This window comes from Vipera ursinii (genome assembly GCF_947247035.1).
Source record: "Vipera ursinii genome assembly, chromosome: 3".
Lineage (NCBI taxonomy): Eukaryota > Metazoa > Chordata > Lepidosauria > Squamata > Viperidae > Vipera > Vipera ursinii.
In genome coordinates, this window is record NC_139516.1 from 142,054,927 (window position 1) to 142,081,399 (window position 26,473).

Sequence of the window (26,473 nt, forward strand, 5' to 3'; positions counted from 1 at the left end):
GGATGAGAAGCGCAACGTCTTCAAAGAAAAATATGAAAGTCCAGTTGCTTCTCGAAAAAGCACCTTTGGCGCATGGAAAATTCTTTTTAGTTTATGCTTTACTCTTTATATGTTAATAAAGAAAAAGAGCACCCATTTTGGCCCTCGGGGTTACGATTAGCGAGCTGACAGCTTTCTGAAATAAAACACTACGATTCCACCCGCTCCACGTCAAAAAAAAAAGCCACTCCTCTCCCGCCCCACCCTTCCTTTCGCTCTTGCAGGGGTCTTCAAACTCGGCCCTTTTATGACTCGTGGACTTCAACTCCCAGAATTCCTCAGCCAGGCATGCTGGCTGAGGAATTCTGGGAGTTGAAGTCCACGAGTCATAAAAGGGCCGAGTTTGAAGACTCCTGCAAGTGTCTACCGCCTTCTCTGTCGCTAGCTAAAGGGATGGGAACGTCCGCTCACCTTCCCGCCCCACGTCTGCCAAGCCATTGGCTGGAAGTTGACTGAGTGACAGCTCGGCCTCAGCCAGCCCGCGCTTCCCCCTTGAGTCTCGTCACGTGCGCTCTCGGGTTTACGCGAAGGCTTCCCGTCTTTGGCTATTCCTGTCACGTGTCCTTCCCGATCCGCTCGGCGGATTGGACCAATCTGAATGCTCCTCCCCTCTCGAACGCTGGGGGGGGGGTGGTCAGGCTACCTCCTGCGCTAACCGGTAGGTCGGCTTATTAGGTGGGATACGGCGGGGGAGCGAGGGGCGGCGGGAAGGGGACAAGCTGGGATTGTGTGGCGTTGCCGTTGTCTTTTACTGGTGAGCGGCAGCAGAGGCGTTGCTGCTCTTGAGCCCGGCGAGAGTGGGCGTCGACTGAGGCTTATTTTGCCTTAAACGACGCGGAGGGTGCCTTATTTTGCTTTACAAGATGTTTTTGTACGTAGCAAACGATTAGCTGGCTCGGCGTCTCGAAAATTTACCGCCAGCCCTTGGACCAGAGTCATCTTAGATTACAGGGGTCTTCAAACTTGGCCCTTTTATGACTTGTGGACTTCAACTCCCAGAATTCCTCAGCCAGCATGGCTGGCTGAGGAATTCTGGGAGTTGAAGTCCACAAGTCATAAAAGGGCCAAGTTTGAAGACCCCTGTCTTAGAAGCAGGTTTGGAATCGTCGTCGTCAATCCTGCGTTAAATCTCAGGGAATCAAGTTAAACCTGTCAACAAGCACTCAAGCAGCATCCCTGCCCTCCACCCTTTCTTTGATTGTGATCTTGAGGTTGGAGATGTTTTGACATGAAATAATCTTCTCTCATAGCAGTTGAAGGGACTTTAAATATATACCCGCTCTCTATCCATTTATTATTATTTTTTTATGGCGCCAGGCAGTTGTGCAGAGAATCTCATGGTTTAGGGCAGGGGTCTTCAAACTTGGCCCTTTTATGACTTGTGGACTTCAGCTCCCAGAATTCCTCAGCCAGGCACGCTGGCTGAGGAATTCTGGGAGTTGAAGTTCACAAGTCATAAAAGGGCCAAGTTTGAAGACCCCTGGTTTAGGGTGAGAAGATCATTTGGTCCTACTTTTGTGTTTAAATGAAGCTACCAGCAATCTTAATGGTCTATATAGGAGTGCTGGGGAATTTGTGATCTTTCAGATGTTGTTTGGACTATAACTCCAGTCATCCCCAAATAGTAACTTGGTCTCATGGGAATTGGAGGCCAACATCTGGAGGTCACAAGTTATTCTAAAAGTACAGTATCCAGTTGGAAGTGAACAGACCGTAGAATAAAGGTTTTTTTTAATATAAATTCATATGATGATGGCTAAAAAGTGTCACATTGATGATGTAGGAATCAATGCATCCCTATCAAGTTAACTCTCATTAAAAACAATTCACAGAGAACTGGTACCATCAACATATAATCTGGGGTAAAAATCTCATGGTTGGGCTTTTGTTGAAAATTGCATTTTATACCCAATTGCAAGCTAGGTGGAAGTTAGATCAGAAGGTTGGTTTGACACTGATGGATGAAAATTTGGTAAAACAGATTAAAGATCAAACTCGAGCGCATATAAAGAGAATTTATAATGCTTTAATAGAATTGGATTCGGAAACGGAATTGGTGAAAGACTGCATGGTAAAGTGGGCTCAAAATATTCAAGAATCGATCCCATTGGAGGTTTGGGAGGTAATTTGGGTTAGAAATGTAAAATTTACTCAAGCCCAAAACTTAAGAGAAAATTTTTATAAAATGTTTTATAGATGGCATTTGGATCCTAAAAAGCTGTCTTGTATGTATTCCAATTTACAGCCCAAATGTTGGAGATGTGGTAGTTTGGACGCTACTTATTTTCATATTTGGTGGACTTGTAGAAATATAAAAGCTTTTTGGATTAAAGTTTGGTGGAACATTCAAAAGATTTTTAAGAGAAAGATAAAGTTTACCCCACAATTATTTTTATTGGGTGTTATTACAGATTGTGATACTAAAGAAATTAACTTGATGTTGAATTTGATAACAGCTGCGAGGTTATTGGTAGGGCAATATTGGAAGAAGGACTGCCTGCCTACTATAGAGGAATGGACGCTTAAAGTGTCAAATTTAGCAGAAATGGCTAAGATTTCTGCTTACTTGAAGGATCATTCACAAGAAAGATACATTTCGGTTTGGAGAAGATGGATAGATTATATTCAGAAAAAATATGGGACCAAAAAGTTTTATTTAACTTATCAGTAAATTTTAGATTGTTATAACTTAAATTTCTTTTATAAGTTGGATATTTTTAGAGTGTTTGTAATTTGTAATTATAATTTATTATACTGGAATTTTTTTTATTATTAGTTATAATAATATATATATTATACGCTATTATTATTGTATTAGTATAATTTGGATACTTTTAGATTGTTTGTAATTATGTTATAGGCGAGTTAAAGTGCATTATGTATTTGGTTATTTATATAGTTGGTTAATGTTAGTTAGATTATGATTATTATATATTTGTAACCCTGTAATCAGCTTTGGGAAGTGGGGGAGGGGGAGGGGGGTTTAGGGGTGGGTTGGGGATGGGATAATATTGTAACTTTTATAAAACTTTTCAATAAAAAAATGCATTTTATGTTTATACTGTCATCAACATTTTATTAATCTTATAATACCTATGGGTTTAGTGATTGAACTGAAATGTTACATGTACCACTGATATTTTAAATTTCCTTTTATCATCTAACCCACCAAAGGTCATTGGATTGCACCAAGGTAGAAATGCAACAGATAAATAATTGCAATTTAACAAGCTATATCAATTGAGTGTTCCATGTTTATCATAAAGATGGTATATAAATAGTTTATGTGTTGTATGTTTTTCCTAATTAGTTTGTGGACTATTTGCATCTTTTGATCAAAGAAGAAAGACAACTATGTCTCACACACGTAAACCTCCTCTTGTGACGGGCATTTCTCCTAACGAAGGCATTGCATGGACTAAGGTTACAATTCGAGGAGAAAATCTGGGGACGGGACCAACAGATCTGATAGGTAAGCTTTTACTTTTGTGGAGATTCATTTTGTGTACCAGGAGGGCACAACTGGTCATCTTGTCTCTGGATTATTGCAGTGTGCCCATATGGAGCTGGCTTTGAAGACCACTAGGACGTTATGACCGATCCAGAATACAGTAGTGTCAATAGTTATGGGCATGTCTCAATACCAGAATTTACACTTCTTCATGAAGTACTCCAGTGGGCTTCAAGATGCAATATTTAATTTATTTTAATTCCATTTATATCCCGCCCTTCTCCGAAGACTCAGGGCGGCTTACAAGCTTAGCAGTAGCCTTCATTCTATGTATATGCCTGCTTATTAGGGCTTTCATACACCCCCCAAGCGGCATTATTACAAAGTCAGCTTATTGCCCCCAACAATCTGGGTCCTCATTTTACCTACCTCGGAAGGATGGAATATAAGGTGCTGGTAGTCATTTATAAAGCCTTATATAACAACCGTGGATGAAGGCCTGGATATTTACAGAACCAGCTTCTCTGACTATTTCTGTTCATCCTGAAAGATTGGATATTGTTGATGTAATCCGGATTCCATCAATAAAAAGATGTTATCTTGGGCCTTCTCTGTCACTTTGCCTACCTTTGAAGCACCATCCCTTCCTCAGATCCATGTCCCTGGCCTTAAGAAAGCATTAAAACCCAGTTCTTTCCACAGGCATCAGCCTAGTCTGATGCATGAACAGGCTGAACGTAACATAGGATTTTTTTTCCTGGCATAGCAGCTTTTATTGTTGTTATATTATTTTTAAATTTCTGTAAACCACTCAGAGTTGCCAGGTAAGCGGGCAGCTTAAAGTTGAAATGATAAATAAGTAAAAATGGTAGAATTCATTCCACACTGCTTAATCAGGAGCACCAATTACCATTTCTAATAATTCTGTGTTATGAATTTGAAGAAGTGATGCCATTGATGGCAAGTAAGCTAATCATAGTGGATGAATAAGCAGCCACAGTCTTTGATTTATGACAAGAATTGCCCTTGCTTAGCAGTGTGCTCTTAAAGTTTGATGTCATATGACTGCACGGCTTTGCAATGGTAGTTCTGGCAGTCTCCATCATCAAGTGAGACACTCACATGACAAATGACTTCTGACTTCTTGCAGGCTTTATTGTTGATTTTGCTAAGCCAACAGGGAAAGTTGCAAATCACAATCATCTGACCATGGGATACTACGATGATCCGAAATCCAGGCTGTTTTCTAAATGCCCAGATTGCAATCACATAACCATGGGTACACTGCAGTTGGCCAGAACTCTGAGGACGACTTGTAACAAGTACAAGTCGTAACAACTTAGGCCACCATAGGTTTGAACAATTGCTGAACACGTGGTCATTAAAGTCCACCTGTAGTAACATCTGTCCCCTCTATATAGTAGGTTGACCTCAATAGGTTTTAAGCAAAAAACTGAATTTTTATATTCAACCTCTCAAATTATTTACTCGGCCATGTCATCTATATTTTGACCTTTTACAAACTTTTTTCTTATATATTTAATTAGTATTGCTAATACACATATATACATACACACACATACACATTGTGTGTGTGTGTGTGTGTGTGTGTGTATACAATACCCTTTAAATCTACCGTGTTTCCCTGAAAGTAGGACCCAGGCAAAAAGTAAGCCCTAGCTTGATTTTTGGGGGTGGGCTAATATAAGCCATACTCCAAAAATAAGCCCTAGGTTTAGGGCGAGGTGCACGCCTAAAAATCAAGCTAGGGTGGGGATGGGGGAGGTGAAGTTGCCCCACGCACCCTGCAACTGCTTACCTTACCGGTAGGACCACCACAACCAGGCCTCCCATGCCTTGACACTTGTCAAGCTGCGTGGCTTGTCACGCCATTGCCGCCTCTCGTGGCAGGATGTTGCACAGTTCTTCAGGCCATTGCTGTTGCTCACAGCAGAACGTCGCATGGTGCTTTGCGCCGTTTCTGCTGCTCGCGGAAAGAAGCCACACGGTGCTTTGGGCCGTTTCTGGTACTCGTGGCAGGATGCTGCGCGGCTCTTTGGGCCATTCCTTACTGCAAGCAACAGAAATGGCGCAAAGCACCATGTGGCGTCCTGACGGGAGGAGTGGAAACGGTGCAATGTGCCACATGGCGTCTGGCCACAAGTGGCGGCAAGCAGCACAGAAGAAGTCAGTCAGTGGCACGACAGGTGTCGGAGTGTGGGAGGCCTGACTGGTGGTCCTATGGTAAGATATTGTCCGAAATTAAGACCTAGTGCCTCTTGGAGGCAAGGAAAATAAAAGATCGGGACCTAATTTTGGAGAAACACGGTATAAGGGAAAAAAGGTTTTAAAATCCTCAAAATATAAACAACAAAACTGAATAACTTGAGAATGTTGATTTTGAATTTCAGGTATTCCAAAGGGAAAAAAAGTCAACATGTTTTTTTCTCCCTCTTCCTTGCTTCATTTTTTACCTTCTTTTTCATTGAAAAGCTGGAAAGGAAGATGGAGGTGGAAATTCATGCTAAATGCTACGTAGCATCCAATGCAGAGAACTTTTAAGAAAACAATTTCTTTTTTTTTCTTCAAATTTCTCAGATCAAACGGAGCAAGTTTAGTTAAGTTTTCTTTTGCTGCCTGCTTTGCTTCCACAAACAGAATGGAGCCCAGCAGAGAAGCAAAGCAGTGGATTCATTTTAGAAGTGCTGCTTATGAAGTGATACTTCCTCACTGTTTCTCCAATCCTTTTCTTCCAACCACTGACACAACGATGGGATCTGTTCTTTCAGATTTATTTACATGTTGTATATCCAACATCAGATCTCTGATAGCATCCTGGCCTGGAATCTGTTAATCCCAAAACAAAGTCTCCAGATTCTAATGAATAAGGTTAAGAAGGGAGTTAACAACGTGAAAAACCCAGTAGATTTTTTTTTTTAACTCTGGAACCTTTTATACTGTAGATAGGCAAATTAGGGAGGGAAAGTTTCCGTGTGAAGGTGGGAGTAGTTTTTAGCTTTTTGGCGAAGGAGAAACAGTCTGATGTGTTGGTTGTTTTGGAATTAGACTTTGCACAGATCAACTACCAGCTATTATAGGTAGTCCTCTACTTAACAACCATTCATTTAGTAACTGTTCAAAGTTACAACGATAGTGGAAAAAGTGATTTAATCCTGTTTTTCTCACAATCTTTGCAGCATCCCTGTGGTCAGGTGATCAAAATTTGGGTGCTTGGCAACTGGAATGTATTTACGACAGGTGCACTGCCTCGGGGTCATGTAACCTGTCATGTAACCATTTGTAACCTTCCCAGTTGGCTTCCGACAAGCAGAGTCAGTGGGGGAAGCCAGATTTGTTTAACAACCTCATGATTCACTTAATAATTGCAGGGATTCCCTTAACAATTATGGCAGAAAGGCACTCTTGACTTTTTAAGTGTTTATATTGTGTCTTTAATTTCATTTTCAGGCGGTGGGTAAAGCTGAGTATATCTAGTTTTTATATGTAGAACATCCCTTAAGATCCATTTAAACTACATGAAAACGGTATCTATAAGCACCATTACGGTAATATGAGTCACATTTGTAAATAAAAGCATTTCAGACACATTGGAGATAATGGCATTTTTAAAATTCTCATAAATTTCACTTCTCTGATTTCTCTGAATCTTCATTAACCAAGGCGTGACCATCTGTGGACACAACTGCCTTCTCACTGCTGAATGGATGTCTGCCAGCAAAATTGTGTGTCGAGTTGGTCAAGCCAAGAATGACAGAGGGGACATCATCGTCACTACAAAGTCAGGAGGGAATGGGACTTCTACTGTTTCTTTTAAACTTCTGAAGCCTGAAAAAATAGGTGTGTATATGTACATAATTTTTCTAACAATATGTTTTAAAGTTTTTAAAAATGAACTATTGATAAGATCTGGATGTGTGGTTAAATTGGTAAACTTTGGGGGAATGAATCTTTGCAGATTTTTTTTGTTTGAAGTTCCCTTAGTGAATATATTGGAATTAAAACTCAAGATTGTGTAAAGTACTCCTTTACCACATTGAAGCCTTCTTTGAGAAAAAAGCTTAGATAAGGTAACCTTTATTGTCTTTTTTATTTTACTGTGGGCACAACGGCACCCATCAAAAGTGAAATTCAGTTGCCTGCTCTCAAAGTGAAACACATACGTGACACACACCTAAAACATACTATATACAACATATGTATAGACCCACGCCCTACATATACATAACAAATAAATATTAAATACTGTCCATCTTGAATATATAACGGAAGGAGGAAGTTCAAAAGGTTAATGCTGTGTGGAATGAAACTATGGTTGAATCTGGATGTTCTGCTGCGGATACCATGAAGCCTCCTCCCAGAAGGTAACAAGGAAAACAGGTCATGTAGAGGATGTGTAGTGTCCCAGATAATCTTATGGACCCTGTTCAAACATCGCTTCTGTGCTTTGTCCTGGATGGGAGGGAGGGAACTGCTAATGATCTTTTTGGCCATCCTCACCACTCTCTGCACCGCCTTCCTGTCTGAAGCAGTGATGCTTCCAAACCAGACTGTGATGCTGTATGACAGGATGCTCTCAATTGTCCCCCTGTAGAAAGTGCTAAGGATAGGAGAAGGAATATGAGCTTTTCTCATGCGACGTAGAAAATGCAGGCGCTGCTGTGCCCGCTTCACTAGTGTCTCGCTGTTGAGCGACCAAGCCAACCTACTCGTTAGCTGCACACCCAGGAATTTGATGCTGGTAAGGTGAATCATTAATGCACAGAAAAGTGTGGCTGTGCCTGCCTTTTCTGAAACCGACAATGATCTCTTCGGTTTTTCCGGCATTTAAAAGTAGGCTATTTTCCTTACACCAGTTCACCAACCTCTCAACCTCCTTGCGGTAAGCTTCCACATTGCCATCGTGAATAAGGCCCACTACTGTTGTATCATCTGCAGACTTCACAATATTCAATATAAAGTTTTTTCTTAGTTATTGATCACGACTTAATTAAGCTATTTTATTCATTTATTACATTTAGAAACCGCCCATCTTTCTTACAGAGGGACTCTGGGCGGTGTACAGGCAAAATGTTAAAAACATGTAAAATGTTAAAAACATAAAAACCGAAGATATAAAGTTAAAATAGGGCAAGATATTTAAAGTTAATTAGAAGGCGGGGAAAGAGTTTTCAGGGCCCTGGCCAGCCCCATGGCTATATGTTCCTCTGAGAGCTTCAAGCAAGATGGCAGAGCCAGGCTTTTAGGTATTTCTGAGAGACCAGGAGATTGGGAGCCTGCTCAAGCTAACATTAAAATCCCCAGATTTATGAACAATCAATTTTGGTAAATTTAGGTGTGAATTCCAAATAATAATGCTATGATGACACAACTTAATTTTATATTTGTTCCTATTTCCTACCTACTTGTTATCCCGTCTTGCACTAGTTGTTTCAATTTGTGATATTAAACAGTGGAAAAAGGAGAAAACATGCACCTTTTTTACTTGTGAATTAACTTTTTTCCTTTTACATTTGCGTTATAGTGGCAACCCCCCCCCCCTTCCAACAATTAAATATCTATGCTTAGTCTTCCAGGTCATGGTGGTCCCAAAAAAAGCTTTTCCAAAAGGCAATTGGACTTGAAAAAAATCCAGTTGCCTTTTGAAAAAGCACTTTGGGGACAAAAATAAAATAGTATGTATGCTGCATGTGAAAGAACTATTTTTTAAATGAAATCCATTAACAACTCTTTATAAATTAGCATCCATGTTAGTTTTATCCGGCTTTATTCAAGCAAGGTTCGCCTGGTGCGCCAGTTGCATCCCTTTCTGGACCGAGATGCCCTACGTACAGTCACCCACGCACTCGTTACCTCCCATCTAGATTACTGCAATGCTCTCTACATGGGGCTGCCCTTGAAGACCACACAGAGGCTTCAGCTGGTGCAGAATGCGGCCGCGCGGGTAGTGATGGGAGCACCCCGATACTCCCATATTACACCCCTCCTGCATGAGCTGCATTGGTTACCGGTTGTCCTCCGGGTGAGATTTAAGGTGCTGGTACTTACCTGTAAAGCTCTACATGGCTTAGGCCCGGGATACTTGCATAAATAAATAAATAAATAAATAAATAATACATAGACATATTTTACACTCAAGTTGTTGTTTTTTTATTCATTTCAGCAATTCAGAACTTCATGAGACTAGGTGGACTTTATTGTTACAACAATGTGTGCTTGTTTTATCTAGGTATCCTAGATCAGTCTGCTGTCTGGGTGGATGAAATCAACTACTATGACATGCGCACTGACAGAAACAAAGGGGTGCCCCCTTTGTCTTTACGGCCTGCTAATCCTTTGGGTATTGAAATAAGCAAGTGAGTACTGAACACATGCATATTCCTAGCAGTTTTACCTGCATGAATTACCACACGTTTTAGAATCTGTGATTTGAGGGGAAAATTATATAGATAGGAAATTTGGTTTAGTCATGAAAAACATTTCTTCAGTTTCCCGTTTGGTAAAAGATGAAGATGGTAAACTATTTGGAAACTATATTCAGGTAAATTGGTTTGACATATAGTTGCAAGTCTAATTCAGTGGAGAACGAATGATCTTAGGCTGTAATTTATTGGTAGTATGTTCCAGACCATGCATCAGATTTTGGTTTTGTATGCTGGTTTATAAAGGATAGATTATCTTAAATTTTTTGGCTTTTCGAAGTTTGGAGGTGATTAAAATATATGGTCTCAGACACCATGATACCAGCTTTGATTCTGAGTACGGTATATTGAGTTAGAATTGAAGAAGGGCATTCATTACATTTTAAAGGTTAATTACAGGTCACTTCATTGGTCTAAGATTGTAACATCTGAATTAGGCTTGAGTACCAGTATCAGGTTTGTTTTTCATAATGGACACAAAATAAGGCTAATAAGATACTAAAATACCATAAAAATTGAAGTATGGGTAGGAGTTTTGCCTTAGTATAGCACTTCTGTAAGTCACAATTTTGCCTAGTAGCTAATATTCCAATTTTTGCCTTGTATTTTTAATAGAATAAATCGTATAGCAGAATATATTAGATAATTTATACTTTAGCTTTATATTTCAATCAGTAGGCATTTCTAGCAGTGAAACATATTTCTAGCCATTATGTATTTTAGTTTCATTGAAATCTTAATGGTTTTCCTAACAATAAGTGCTATTGCTCTTGGTAGTGATCATATTGAATTCCTACAATCATTTCGACAAAGTTGCAGTAGTGACATTTTGATAAATTAGCACTGATTTGTTCTTTTGTTAAGACCTGCTTTCATAGTATACAGGGAGTGCAGAATTATTAGGCAAATGAGTATTTTGACCACATCATCCTCTTTATGCATGTTGTCTTACTCCAAGCTGTATAGGCTCGAAAGCCTACTACCAATTAAGCATATTAGGTGATGTGCATCTCTGTAATGAGAAGGGGTGTGGTCTAATGACGTCAACACCCTGTATCAGGTGTGCATAATTATTAGGCAACTTCCTTTCCTTTGGCAAAATGGGTCAAAAGAAGGACTTGACAGGCTCAGAAAAGTCAAAAATAGTGAGATATCTTGCAGAGGGATGCAGCACTCTTAAAATTGCAAAGCTTCTGAAGCGTGATCATCGAACAATCAAGCGTTACATTCAAAATAGTCAACAGGGTCGCAAGAAGCGTGTGGAGAAACCAAGGCGCAAAATAACTGCCCATGAACTGAGAAAAGTCAAGCGTGCAGCTGCCAAGATGCCACTTGCCACCAGTTTGGCCATATTTCAGAGCTGCAACATCACTGGAGTGCCCAAAAGCACAAGGTGTGCAATACTCAGAGACATGGCCAAGGTAAGAAAGGCTGAAAGACGACCACCACTGAACAAGACACACAAGCTGAAACGTCAAGACTGGGCCAAGAAATATCTCAAGACTGATTTTTCTAAGGTTTTATGGACTGATGAAATGAGAGTGAGTCTTGATGGGCCAGATGGATGGGCCCGTGGCTGGATTGGTAAAGGGCAGAGAGCTCCAGTCTGACTCAGACGCCAGCAAGGTGGAGGTGGAGTACTGGTTTGGGCTGGTATCATCAAAGATGAGCTTGTGGGGCCTTTTCGGGTTGAGGATGGAGTCAAGCTCAACTCCCAGTCCTACTGCCAGTTTCTGGAAGACACCTTCTTCAAGCAGTGGTACAGGAAGAAGTCTGCATCCTTCAAGAAAAACATGATTTTCATGCAGGACAATGCTCCATCACACGCGTCCAAGTACTCCACAGCGTGGCTGGCAAGAAAGGGTATAAAAGAAGGAAATCTAATGACATGGCCTCCTTGTTCATCTGATCTGAACCCCATTGAGAACCTGTGGTCCATCATCAAATGTGAGATTTACAAGGAGGGAAAACAGTACACCTCTCTGAACAGTGTCTGGGAGGCTGTGGTTGCTGCTGCACGCAATGTTGATGGTGAACAGATCAAAACACTGACAATCCATGGATGGCAGGCTTTTGAGTGTCCTTGCAAAGAAAGGTGGCTATATTGGTCACTGATTTGTTTTTGTTATGTTTTTGAATGTCAGAAATGTATATTTGTGAATGTTGAGATGTTATATTGGTTTCACTGGTAAAAATAAATAATTGAAATGGGTATATATTTGTTTTTTGTTAAGTTGCCTAATAATTATGCACAGTAATAGTCACCTGCACACACAGATATCCCCCTAAAATAGCTATAACTAAAAACAAACTAAAAACTACTTCCAAAAATATTCAGCTTTGATATTAATGAGTTTTTTGGGTTCATTGAGAACATGGTTGTTGTTCAATAATAAAATTAATCCTCAAAAATACAACTTGCCTAATAATTCTGCACTCCCTGTAGATGGGAATAATAAACCACTGAGGCTTGTGAACTAGCCAAAGTAGAACACGTTTTGCATATATGTTGCAATTTCAAAGTAACGCACAGAACAATACACTATTAAAATATTTTTAAAACCACTAAATTATGATATAAACGCTGCATATTTGTTGGCACTATTGTTCTGTATAAAAATACAATAAAATCCTATTTCCAATAATGTTATTGACTTAGTATTTTTACTGTCTGTTGGAATAAATGTTAAGCATATATGTAAATTCCAACTTTAGCAACTTTCACTATTTTCAGTATGTGGCTCACCAGTGTTTGTAAGTTCCTTTAATTATGATTGAGGCTTTAGAACGGCCTTACCATTAAAACGGATTATTATTAAACTTTCGATACTTTAGCACTTTTCTAGTAATCTCTGGATTATAGATTATTCAGGGTTCAACTAAAAAAGAAAATCTATCTTTTGTTCCAAGCACTATAGCACTGCAACCCAAACACCCTTGACTACTTTACAATTTAAATGTATTCTGGAAAATAATTTTATATCTAGCATAGATAAAGAACATAATTAGTTTTAAAAGAAGACAGTATGTTCTCTTACCGTTGTGTTTCCACAGTAAAAATTGGTCTGTTTTAATATAAAGGTAGAAGGTATAACCTCATTGGCTTTTTAATTTTTGTTTATATTCTGGAATATGCCAACTTTTCTGTATTCTGAATGTTTTTCCCAAAGGATTACGATCCTCACTAAACTATTTTGGTGGGGGAGCTCTTCACTTTAGCCCTTCAGGAGCAAAATTTATTTTAATGCCTTGAGAAACCCAAAATGTGATGATCTTATTTTTATGAGGATATTTCATTCTTGATTGGTTTACGTAGTGAAAATTTTTGAAACAAAAGTTAACTATGTTCATTGTGGGCAATTTCTCTCCAGTTCCAAGTATTTTATTACAAAGTTGAATATTTTATAGCCAAAAATATATTCAGTGGTCATTTATTTGGTGGTAACTCTTTAATACACATGAGAGGGCAGACAAAATAAACAGATTCTTTTGAATGGTCAATTGTGAGATTTTTATTTTTATTGTATATCTAAAGCACTAAATGAGATCTGAATATATGGAGTGGACCTTTACAGTCATTTGAATGTTGCTTGTCAGGCTCTGCTGCTTGTCAGGAATTCTTACTCTGACCTACTGGAATAAAAAAATTGTGGATGTAGCTGAGATTTATAATCAGACCCAGGTGATGTGTTTGTTGCTTTGTATAACTTCACATTGCAACTGAAGGATCAAATGTTGGCTCCTTATATAAACTTCTTTTCCTTATATTGCTACAAATACATACAGCTACATTCATTAATATTTTGGGAGGAGGATCGTGATCTTTAGTTTAACATGTTTATGCAAATTGGTGCATATTCTACAAAAATTCAGATGTGAGTGTAATATATGAAAGCATGTATATGAAAGCTTAACTCATTCAAAGGGAATACATAAATATTTTTTGTAAAAGCATATGAAAAATATAAAAAGACAGAATATAAAGACTGGCATTAGCATTGGTGTCTTCATCTTGTAATTTTTCACAATGAAAAATTAGGGCACTCTACAAATTGAAACAGAAAAAAAAACCTTGAAAGATATATAAAATATGTTTGCACAGTACTTACAGAAAAATAATATCTTGATATTCTGTGGAGGGAAAAGTTAACTTTCTGAATAATTAAGTACAAGATATTTAGGGCTGTTTTTTACTTATTTATTTATTTTTTATTGAAAAGTTTTAACACTTATTTATTAAATACATATGCTGGCTGACTCCCAGCAATTCTGGACAGTTTATAAATTATTAAAAACATTAAAAAGAACATAACACAAAACACAAAATAACAAAGGTTACAGAGAAAACAAATCCAGATAGAAATAAAAAGAAGAAGAAAAGGGGGCTTCAATCATGCATACAAAAGGCTGGAGTGTGGGTTATCTTAGGAGGAATTTCATTTGAGACAACAGTTGCTACAGATAAGGGGAATGGAGAATACCCAAAAGTAAGTTTTCATTGTAAGATAAATAAAGAACAATTGAAGGAATTTTTTTCTATTCCTTAGCAGCCTCCCACAAAGTTTCTTCCTAAGAAACAAATTGACTTGGATTTTATAGGAACCAGTCTAAAAATATATCTCATCATGGGGAAAAAACCAGTGGTGGGATTCAGCCAGTTCGCACCATTTCGGCAGAACCGGTAGCTAATTTTTTGTGGCCCAGGCCCAGAATGGACTTTCAGAAGCGGCATCCACACAGAGAACCGGTTGTTCACATATTTGAATCCCACCACTGGGGGGGAAAAACTAATGTGCTTTAGCAATATCTACAAAGTTCTTTGCTGCAGTAATAGAGTTACTACGTAGCCTCAGAGGCACAAAGGAAAAGACTGTTTCTGCAATCAAAAGCATCTTCAAAAAGGCCTCTCCTGCTAATCTGCAATCTCAGTTTCGTCCCTACCAAAAATGCCTCTACCTTGCCTGGATCTAACTCCAAATGTTGTTATCAGTCCATGATCAAAATTAGGTATTGTTCAAGAATACTGACTGCTTCAAGCAGAAGAGAGGGGGGACAATAAAGCTACAGGTGAAACTCGAAAAATTAGAATATTGTGCAAAAGTTCATTTATTTCAGTAATGCAACTTAAAAGGGGAAACTAATATATGAGATAGACTCATTACATGCAAAGCAAGATAGTTCAAGCGATGATTTGTCATAATTGTGATGATTATGGCGCACAGCTCATGAAAACCCCAAATCCACAATCTCAGAAAATTAGAATATTACATGCAATCAATAAAACAAGGAGTGTACATAGAACAATATCGGACCTCTGAAAAGTATAAGCATGCATATGTACTCAGTACTTGGTTTGGGCCCCTTTTGCAGAAATTACTGCCTCAATGCGGCATGGCATGGAAGCTATCACCCTGTGGCACTGCTGAGGTGTTATGGAAGACCAGGATGCTTCAGCTCTTCTGCATTGTTCGGTCTCATGTCTCTCATCTTTCTCTTGGCAATGCCCCATAGATTCTCTATGGGGTTCAGGTCAGGCGAGTTTGCTGGCCAATCAAGCACAGTAATCCCACGGTCATTGAACCAGGTTTTGGTGCTTTTGGCAGTTTGGGCAGGTGCCAAGTCCTGCTGGAAAATAAAGTCAGCATCCCCATAAAGCTCGTCTGCAGAAGAAAGCATGAAGTGTTCCAAAATCTGGTAGACGGCTGTGTTGACCCTGGACTTAATGAAGCACATTGGACCAACACCAGCAGATGACATGGCTCCCCAAATCAACACAGACTGTGGAAGCTTCACACTGGACTTCAAGCATCTTGCAGTGTGTGCCTCTCCATTCTTCCTCCAGACTCTGGGTCCTTGGTTTCCAAATGAGATGCAAAAGTTGCTCTCATCAGAAAAGAGGACTTTGGACCACTGAGCAACAGACCAGGTCTGTTTTTCTTTAGCCCAAGTAAGACGCTTCTGACGTTTGTTGTTCAGGAGTGGCTTGACAAGAGGAATACGACATTTGAAGCCCATGTCCAGGATCCGTCTGTGTGTGGTGGCTCTTGATGCACTGACTCCAGCCTCAGTCCACTCCTTGTGAAAGTCCCCAACACTTTTGAATGGCCTTTTCCTGACAATCCTCTCCAGGCTGCGGTCATCCCTGCTGCTTGTGCACCTTTTTCTTCCACACTTTTCCCTTCCACATAACGTTCTATTAATGTGCTTTGATACAGCACTTTGGGAACATCCAACTTCTTTTGCAGTTACCTTTTGAGGCTTTCCCTCCTTATGGAGGGTGTCAATGATGGTTTTCTGCACAACTGTCAGGTCAGCAGTCTTCCCCATGATTGTGATTCCTACTGAACCAGACTGAGAGACCATTTAAAGGCTCAGGAACCCTTTGCAGGTGTTATGGCTTAATTAGCTGATTAGAGTGGGACACTTTGAGCCTAGAATATTTCACCTTTTCACAATATTCTAATTTTCTGAGATTGTGGATTTGGGGTTTTCATGAGCTGTGCGCCATAATCATCACAATTATGACAAATCATGGCTTGAACTATCTTGCTTTGCATGTAATGAGTCTATCTCATATATTAGTTTCCCCTTTTAAGTTGCATTACTGAAATAAATGAACTTTTGCACGATATTCTAATTTTTCGAGTTTAACCTGTAGATCTCATCAGTATATTGATGTTATCCCATTTCAAAGTACCAAATGATCCCCCTTCCCCCGGCAAATTTGTGTCTGTATAAAAATAATCAAAATATTTTGGAACACCACAGGTCAGTGATCAAATAGTCAAACAGTAATTCCCCAACACCACTTTCTGAGCATATTTGATAAGGGGGGAAAAAGGACCTGTCACAACAGTACTGCCAAGACTAGGCTTGCAGGACAGCCTACAATACTATGGTTTGTGGTTAGAGTAGCCCCCGGTGAGATAGGTGGCAAATAAATTTAACAAATAAATAAATATGAAAGGTCATTGATGAGAGATCCAAAAGAGCCAGCAGGGCCGTACCTCTCTTACCTAGTTTCCTGTGTCGATCATTTAGCAAGCCATCAAGACAATCCTATCCTCAACAGAACCACAATTGGAATGGTTCCATCAAAAACATTTCACTCTAATGCGCCACGAGCTCTAATGTTACAATGTTCTCATCACCTAGTTGAAGAATGGAATATTTGAGATTGCCCTCTGGTTAGAAAAAAAATGTCTGGGTGAAGGGAACGTTTTGTCAGTAAAGATTTTAAAATGCAAAGACACATCTCACTTTCAAGCAATGGTCAATCACTTCCCTTAATTATCAAGAATGCCAAGAAATCAAGCTCTGTCGAGTAACCAAAGCCCGAGAGTTTTTAAAATATGTATTTTAAATCTAAAGCTGGGCGGTAACCACATGAACCTAACAAGTGACTGCTGAAGTTACCTAAGCTCTGGAACTCCAAAGAAAGCAAAACTGATCGATGATATCTGCAAACAAAACATAACAAAAAAAAAACAACAACCCCAATGAAGGTTTCTCACATTGCCCCAATTGTTCTGGTTCCCTTCCTGCAATTTATTAATGGAGATGACGAACGGAATAGATGAGCATAATTAGCCTGACTTATACAGATGAAATGGAGTAACCCCTCCTTGCTGCGCCAACTGTCACAGAGAAGGATTTTGCATGAGCCCGAAAGAAAGAGGGGTCCTATTCCATTGTGGGTCTGGTTTGTCACGGGGAGCTGTTTTATTGGTCTTGAGTTCCTTGGCAAACCAAGGAGGCAGCTGAGTTGTGCCAGAAGGAAGAGGTGCCTAGGAAACGTGCTCGGTCTGTGTTCCATAGGTCAGCCATGGGTCTCAATAGTTTCCTGACATATGAGGTGGGTAATTCCCCAAGTGCTTTCAGCAACTCTTATCAGTACCCTGACCAGATAATTTTAGCTAGTCTCAACTCCTGGGAATACTATAGCAACTGCTAATCTAAAAATTACCAGGAAGTGATTTGTTCGAGACAGTGTGAATTGGGGGGGAAACCCCTTTTAAGAAGATCACCAGCATCTCAACAGGAAGCGAAATCCAGCATTTGCCCGGCTGCGTGCATAGGAGCACATACCAGTTGGAACATGCCAATAGCGATCATGGCTGCCATAAATGGCTTCAGCTAACCGGACGGCCTCAGCATGGATGTCGAACTCTCTGAAGATAAGACTCTTTCATCCAGAATTAAATCCTCAATAAAATATATTTGTCTGGGAATGTACTTAGCTTTAAAAAGCCGGACTTTTAATGTGGAGGATTCACCGTTGCAGTCTAAAAGAAAGGCGAGATACCAGCCAACCCTCCTTTTCTGTCACACTGAGATTGTATCTTCTCACTCCGTGTCCTCATGTCAAAGGCTATTGCAATGTTCATTTTTCTCTTTCTCTCCCTCGCCCTCTGCCTCCGAATAACACATGGTAATGAACATATACAACACACCTTCTTCCTCCTATTTTCCCCACAACAACCCTATGAGGTGAGTTGGGCTGAGAGAGAGAGAGAGACTGGTCCAAAATCACCCAGCTGGCTTTCATGCCTAAAACGGAATTAAAACTTGCGGTCTCCCACTTTCCAACCCGATACCTTAATTATTAGACCTAACTGGATCTCTCTCACAATTTCCCTAACACATTCCATAAAGCCAGCAACAATTAATTCCTTTAAAAAAAAACACGTGGTAAGGAACAATCATAAATATGCTTCATCTGGCTAGAAATAGCTAGAGGATTCTTTGGGATTAGGTTACTTTCATAGCAATAACTATGGGATAAATGTAATTTACAGTGGAAGTTTGTATTTTATGGCTAGCTTAAGTTTTTTTTCAAGGTCTAATTTACTGATCGTGCACTGCCACCTAATGGAATAGTTAGTAGAATCCGTGTTTTGTAATGGCAGATTTGACTATTTGGTAGAGAGAAAACTTTATTTAAAAAATTATTTTACTTACATATGCGTGAGCACGTACATGCTATTCTTGCATGTTCAGCTGAGTGGGTCCAAATTTCAGTTGATTGTTATAGTTTGAAGAATTCAAAATACAGTAACAAGAACACATTTGCTTATATAAGACCAAATATTGCTATTGTTTAATCATATTGATTTCAATAGGAGAATGTTCCAGTGAAATGAGTAGCACAGGGATTTTGCCAGTTTATGCACAATGCAAATGCTTGCTAACTATTGCTAAGGCTATTGCTAAGCACATTGGTTTGTGCTTAAATTGTAAGCCGCCCTGAGTCTTCGGAGAAGGGCGGGATATAAATGGGATTAAAATAAAATAAAATAAAATAAACTATTTAAGACACCCAGTCACTTTTCTGTAATTTCCTCCTGACTGTAGTTTACTTGGATGCGTTGAAGTGATGTACCATATCAATGTTTTACTTAGGCTTGATCCAGATTTACTATGAGTTGCTCTCTAGGCTGTTTCCAGAGAACATCCCTGTCTTCTGTCCTACCACTGGAGAAAGTCCCTGTTAACACCTATGGGTTTGTCCTGTTTAGTCTGCCCTAGCATCCTTTCTGTTGGTCTCCTGCATGCTTGACTAACAGAATACAGCTGGTACAACTTTTGCTCCATGGAGTCTGGCTGATACCAGACAGGGGGAATGTGTATGGTAACTTGGTTTGTTTATGGTGGTTGCCATTCAGACTTTATTTACTTAAAATGGCTCGTCTTGACCTATAAAATCCTCTAGAATCTAGTTCATGTTAGTTTTTGCTGACAGCATCCAGTAGAACTGCTCAGTTGGAATTTTAAAAAAGATTTTACAGAATCGTGTACACAGAAGACACCACCTCTCCTTGATTAATAATTACTTAGAAGCTATATTTATGAATTTTACATTTATAATTCATTTTAAGTAAAAGCAAGTAAAGCTATCAAACGCTGCAAGTAATTTCCAAAGGAAGCTGATACCACTTTCCAGTGTCTTTAAAAATGCTTGCTTATGATGAATATTTTCTTATAAAGTGTCAAAAAAATGTTTAACATATTATTCGTACAGGATCTAGTTTAGACTGCTTTGGTTGGGGGTGTACTATAGATGGATAAAGCTTCTGGACCTGATATGAATTGGTTTATCTAATGCTATCCCACATAGGCTTAACTTAGAACAAGTCTGAACTTGTTCATTTTTTAATTGCACAGGACTACAAACCATGACACCTGAGTTCTTGTCCCACTTTAGGCACAAAATCAGCTGGGTAACTTTTGCCAGTCACTCTCGCTCGGCCCTAGAAAGCAGGTAATGGAAAATCACTCCAAAATCTTGCCAAGAAACTCCAAGCACTTGTCCAGATAGTTGCCAGGAACCAGTACTGAAAATATATTGTGAACAAAACAAAATAGAATATACACTTCTGGACCAAGCCTTTAAAAATGGGGGCAGTTCTTAAGGTTTACAAGAATTATGTGATTGAACGCTTTAAGGAGTAACCAGATCGTTTAAATTAAATTAGGAAGCAGATAGCCACTGTAATTAATGAGTGATACATCCTAATCCTCGCATTTCATTGTTCTGATTTAGATTTCTTTTTTTTTTCAAAAGTGGCCCTTTATTATGAATTAGACAACCTGTGCCCCATTGGGTCATTTCAGAAATGTTTCCTCACCTAAGCAGAGAGACAGACTAGTTTCAGTTTTCAGTTTCAGTTTTATTTGATTTCTATACCTCCCTTCTCCCAAGGGACTCAGGACTAACCAAAGGTGGACCCCCCCCCCAAAAAAAAGCAATGGGAGCAGGAGAGACTTCTGACTTTTGGAGTTTCCTTGCGGGAATCTGGCAGGGAACAAAAAAAATGTTCTTTTCCTTCTCACAGGTAAGTAGCTGCCGCTGGGTGGGGGAAGGAGAGAGAGATGGCTGGGAAACTGTAATGGAATGTTGAAAATGAAGCAAGCCATCAATTCCCCAAATTTCATTCTCTTGGGAATCATGAGTCATGAATTTTGGATGCACTCTGTAAATAAGCCCATTTGAGGTACCTTGGTTCAAAAATCATTGCCCTATGATAGACCATTTTACCCAGTTAAACATCATGACAACAAGACTTATGGTAGGATATAGGTAAAAGTAGTAGTAATCGCATCATAGAGGTTGGATGTGTCTAGGTCAAATGACCAAACTATTCTATTCAAGCAACAGATTAGAGCATGTAATTTGCTAAAACTAGTAAACATAGTCATTACTTGAATATACAGGGGGGAGTGAAGGATCTAGGACTGGGGGGTGCAGCGGCACAGTGGTTTAATGATGCTGGAACTGGTGGCCAGAACTGGTCTACATTCTGGCAGTTGGAGCCTGGCTCTGCAAGATAGAATTAGCTCCTGTTGCTTGTTCCCTGGCTCCTGCACATCCAGCATTCTGAAAGCATATTGCGAGTAGATATATGGGTCCCACTTCAGTGGGAAAAATCTAGGTGTATTCATGTGTACAAGAGAGCAGAAGCTAGCAAGTCGAACCTGGCAGAGGATCCTGGAAGAAAGAGCAACCCGAGCACCACTAATTAGCTTGTGTAAAACCAGTTCTGCCCCCTCCAGCGGTGCACCAAGGATAGGTGCTCACCCGCCGAACAGAATGAACTAGCGATCTATGTTGCCAGGACTGCATTGTATCTAGCATTTGTAGATTTCCCTGACATTGCACTAAATAAAAATAAGGATCCACAAACCTGACTCCTTCCACAGTAGATCTTTTTCTGGCAAAATACACATCTGATTATTATCAGCAATTACTGTATGTAACACTTTATTTAATGTGTCCCATTGTTTGAATTAATGTGATTATATAAGGTCTGATCACACATAAATCTTTCTTATCAATTTAATGTTCATTAAGCGAAGAAGGGCACATATGACATAACCATTAAAACAAATTGCTTATACCGGTATATCCCAATATTATCTGAAATACAATATTTTCATTTTTATTATTATTGTATTTCAGAATGTTTTCTGTGGATAACTTGTATAATGACAGTTACAAGTTAAATTTAGCTAGTTAATTTGTGAAAAAAAATTAAAATTAGAGCCTTGGTGGAGCAGTGGGCTAATGCCTCCTTAAGTAACACCAGCTGCCTGCAATTAGTGCAGGTTCGAGTCCCACCAGGCTCAAGGTTGACTCAGCCTTCCATCCTTCCAAGGTAGGTAAAATGAGGACCCAGATTGTTGGGGGCAATTAAGCTGACTTTGTAATAATGCCACTTGGTGTGTGTGTGAAAGCCCTAATAAGCAGGCATATACATAGAATGAAGGCTACTGCTAAGCTTGTAAGCTGCCCTGAGTCTTCGGAGAAGGGCGGGATATAAATGGAATTAAAATAAAAATAAATAAATAAAATCATTACATCATTGTATTTTATTGTATTGCCCTGTACACCGCCCTGAGTCCTTCGGGAGAAGGGTGGTATAGAAATTAAATAATTATTATTATTATTATTATTATTATTATTATTATTATTATTATTATTATTATTATTATTATTATTATTATGTGGCTGCAAAACCACTCAGTAGTTGTTTATTTAGATGAACTGTAAAAAAAAGATAAAGGAGTGCCTGCAGATTTTACTCCACTACTCATTGCCCATAGCACAGGTCCTTAACCTCCGGGCCACGGCCCACTACCAGGTCTTGAGCCATTCGGAACCAGGCCATGGAAGTGGGCGAGTGTTTGTGCATGGATCCCCATTTGCCTGAGCAGCGACCAAGCACGTGTGCACATGTTCCATTTTCATGTATGATACACATGCCCCCCATTCACATGGAACCATCCCCTCTCTCCCCGCCCAGTCCACAAAGTCAGAAAGTTTGGGGAGCTCTGGCCCATAGGATGCAGTGCTCATCACTGTTTCACTGTGCCAGCACTGTCCAAAGACATTTCTGCAATCATATGGCCAACATGATGTAGCCATGAACTATGCAGAAGCAAAATTAAGCAAACAATTACAAAAATAATTAATTCTGCTGTAGTGTTTTTGTCACTAAAGGCATTTCTGACAATCTGATATAAAATGTTGAGAAATCATGTGATGATAAATCTAGTGATTTCTATGAATATATATGAATATATGAGCAAATTCTTCACGAAATATTTTATGTGGCAATTTACCAAAATTGGAAATATATTGTCAGTGGAGTCAGCAACACACACACACACACACACAATTTACCGTACATTTTTCTTGCCATTTTTATTTTGCTTTCATGATAAATTGGACACAAAATGGTATTTATCAACATAGTTTCCTTGTCACCCAGTATTTCATTTCTTTTTACCACTGAAGTAAGATTATAGCCTTGTCTTGCTGTTCTCCTGGTATAGTGCTTGAGTCAATAAGCAGGTATGTGTAAATTGATCTGGCAATGAGATTTGATGAAAACATAAGACACTGCTGAGTAGAGTTTATCATCTCATATTGCCATCCAATCTATATGGAGGCTAAATTTTTTATTAAGTTAGTTACTAGAGTGTACTTCTAATTATACTGTGGAACTTCTTTTTATAGTCTCAACTGGTTCTCTCCAAGATGATACTTTTTTGATTAATTTCTAAATACACAGATATAAGATTAAAGTATAAAACTCTATATCTTTGAAGTTTCTGAGATTTCATTTTTAAAAATGTATCTCCTTGGAACAGTATACAAGTTCTTAATCCTGGGATAAGTAATTTTCCTTACTTACTGTTTCCTCCTTAAATACAATTAAAGATTTTTAAAATATAATTTCAGGATACTTCCATCTTTCTTGTTGTTTAACTTAGGTGATCAGTAATTGAAATGAACCATGAAGTTAAATTTATTTCACATTCTAAGCTCACACTGAAGTTTCAGTATTATTTGGCACAGATTCAATCTTTTTAGCAGTATCGTTGCATATCTAAAAGGTTTACTTTTAATGCCTTTGAGAAGGATTTGATTTCATGTTTTGTATTTTTATCCCCCCCCTTTTTAAAACTTTTAAACCAAACTTAATTGCTTTTAAAGTGTTTTTGAATAATTTTGTAACTGTTGGAGACAATGTTAGATAGAATTCTTAGCATATATATCTTGTTTATGAAAAATAGAATAACCTTTGCTATTTCCTAAACAGTTATTTCTCACATGCATTATTCACTTCACTGCTCTATAATAGTTTTATCAGTAATGTTCTTCATTATTTGTGCTGAGTGAAATAGTGGGATAGAGATGAATATTTTCCATCCTCCTATGTGTGTTGCATACTTCTCTATCAGCAGAAGCATTGATCTTGTTCCAGTACCTAGAAGGATGTACCGTATTTTCTGGCGTATAAGATGACTTTTTAACCCATGAAAATCTTCTCAAAAGTAGGGGGTCGTCTTATACGCCCAGTCATCTTATATGCCGGAAAATACGGTAAATATTGTCTGTTCCCTGGAGAACCACATGAAAGAGGTGCATCCTAAATATTAAGCAAGCATGTGTAGAATTGTCACTTAACAAAGGATTACTTTTGTTCTTCTACTTTGCATCTCTTCTTGCTGGAAACTGTGTGTTAAATACAGTGTGCCATACAGTCATTCCACTGAGATCAATTTTTTTCCCATTAAAATGAATCGCCATGTCCTTGATAAGAGGAAAGGAGTTGGCTGTGCATCTTCCATCCTTTTTCCTCCACAGGCTTATTTCTTAGGGTACAGGTAGTCCTCGATTAACGGATCACAAATGAGCCCTAAATTTCTGTTGCGAAGCGAGTTGTTAAGTGAGTTTCGCCCCATTTTATGGCCTTTCTTGCCACACTTGTTAAATAAGTCACTGCAGTTGCTAAGTTAGTAAGACGGTTGTTAAGTGGATCTATCTTCTCCATTGACTGCTCGTCAGAAGGCTGCAAAAAGTGATCACATGACCCCGGGACACTGCAAGCATTACGAATATGAGTCAGTTGCCAAGCGTCTGAATTTTGATCATGTCCACCATGGGGATGCTGCAACGGTCATAAGTCTGAAAAATGGCTTGTGTCGTGTTTTCCAGTGCTGTTGTAACTGCTCTAAATCGAGGACTACCTCAAATATTACTTCCACCTATATCATGTTTCTTCTTATCTTTCTTGTAAAGAGCTTCTGAGCTACATTCATCTGCATTTATGATATTAACCTCAGTATTATCTGGGGTGTCGCTTGCAAGTTTGGTTCACCTGATGTGTAAGACAGTAACGGAGTTACACGTACTGTTAATTTTATGTGGGAATGACCTTTTGAGACAGGAGGAAGAGCTTCAGATTGGATAATCATTATCTAACAGACATTCCAGGAGAGGAGCGGATGGGGAGCTTTTCAGAAGGGACCCTCCCTAGTTTACTGAAGAGTAAAAGGGCAGGAGGGGAGAAATACCTTCTGCTTAAAAGATTCTGTTAATCTAACCACTCAATAAATATAGTTAGTACACATTGCCGTTCTTCTTGCCAGGACTACCTCAAAGAATTAACATTTGCTATGATGCTTCCCTTGTCTCCCGTTAGTATGGATTCTGGATCTAGTGTTTCACAGTTTTAATTCAGTAAGATTTTCCTTGACCAATTTTCTCCCTAAAACCTCTGTGCTTTAGTCCCAGTTTGAAGGGATATACGGTAGATCAGAAATGCATGTATTGCATCTTAGATTTATATTCCAAAACAATGACAAGCAAATGTAATTAACTTCATTATCAATGTAGATATTTAAAAGTCGGTGGGAAATAAAGTTCTTCTGGAACAAGTTCTCCCTTCCATTCCCCCCCCCCCCACATTGCTATAATGCAGTATAATGTAAGAGAGAAATTAAATTCACATTTCATAAACGAAGATTATGAGAGCTATAGTTCAGTAATGTCTCACTTCTTTACTGCATTCCCTTTCAGAAGGCCATTATTATTTTTAATGAAAGAGGGATACGTGCACAAATACACACAAACGCAGGGGGGAAAAGTGATGTGGTTCCTTTAAAGTGCACTGATCTATCATCACCCACACTGATTCAATTTAAATGCAAAGCCTATGAAGAGCAGGTGATTAGAATACTTTCCGTTCATCAACAATATTTTCAGAAACGTGTATAAAAACAGGATGGAAAGAGAATTGTGCATTTATTATTCAGTAAGCTCTTTTTTTTACCCAAATATATCATATATAATAGTGCAGTCTTTCTAATGATATATATACTGTATATATCACTGTCATTATTAGGAAGGAACTGTTGCATGAGTAGATGGTTGCTGAATTTTCTAAAGCAATCTAGAGTTAAAAATAGATTTATAAGTAATAAGTAAAGAAAGGGCTCTATAATATAGATCAGGGGTCTTCAAACTTGGCCCTTTTATGACTTGTGGACTTCAACTCCCAGAATTCCTCAGCCAGGCATGCTGGCTGAGGAATTCTGGGAGTTGAAGTCCACAAGTCATAAAAGGACCAAGTTTGAAGACCCCTGATATAGATGAACATTTTCTTTGACAAGGAGCTGTGAAGCTTTCTGAATGACATTCAGTTTGGATTGTAGTAGTGCCTTATATGCGGAGCTGCTTTGCAGTACACTGGAA

At 38.9% G+C, this 26,473-nt stretch overlaps 1 protein-coding gene across 1 annotated transcript in view; it reads left to right on the forward strand.

The window, feature by feature from the left end:
- The first annotated feature begins 659 nt into the window (after positions 1–659).
- The window catches only part of EXOC2 (exocyst complex component 2), a 95,582-nt gene continuing 69,768 nt past the window's right edge, over positions 660–26,473 (forward strand). Inside the window, exons 1-4 of the mRNA XM_083358388.1 lie at positions 660–697; positions 3,350–3,511; positions 7,172–7,348; positions 9,738–9,864. Of these exons, the coding sequence (XP_083214514.1) occupies positions 3,394–3,511; positions 7,172–7,348; positions 9,738–9,864 (422 nt within the window). The 5' untranslated portion in view covers positions 660–697; positions 3,350–3,393. The remainder of the gene's footprint in view (positions 698–3,349; positions 3,512–7,171; positions 7,349–9,737; positions 9,865–26,473) is intronic.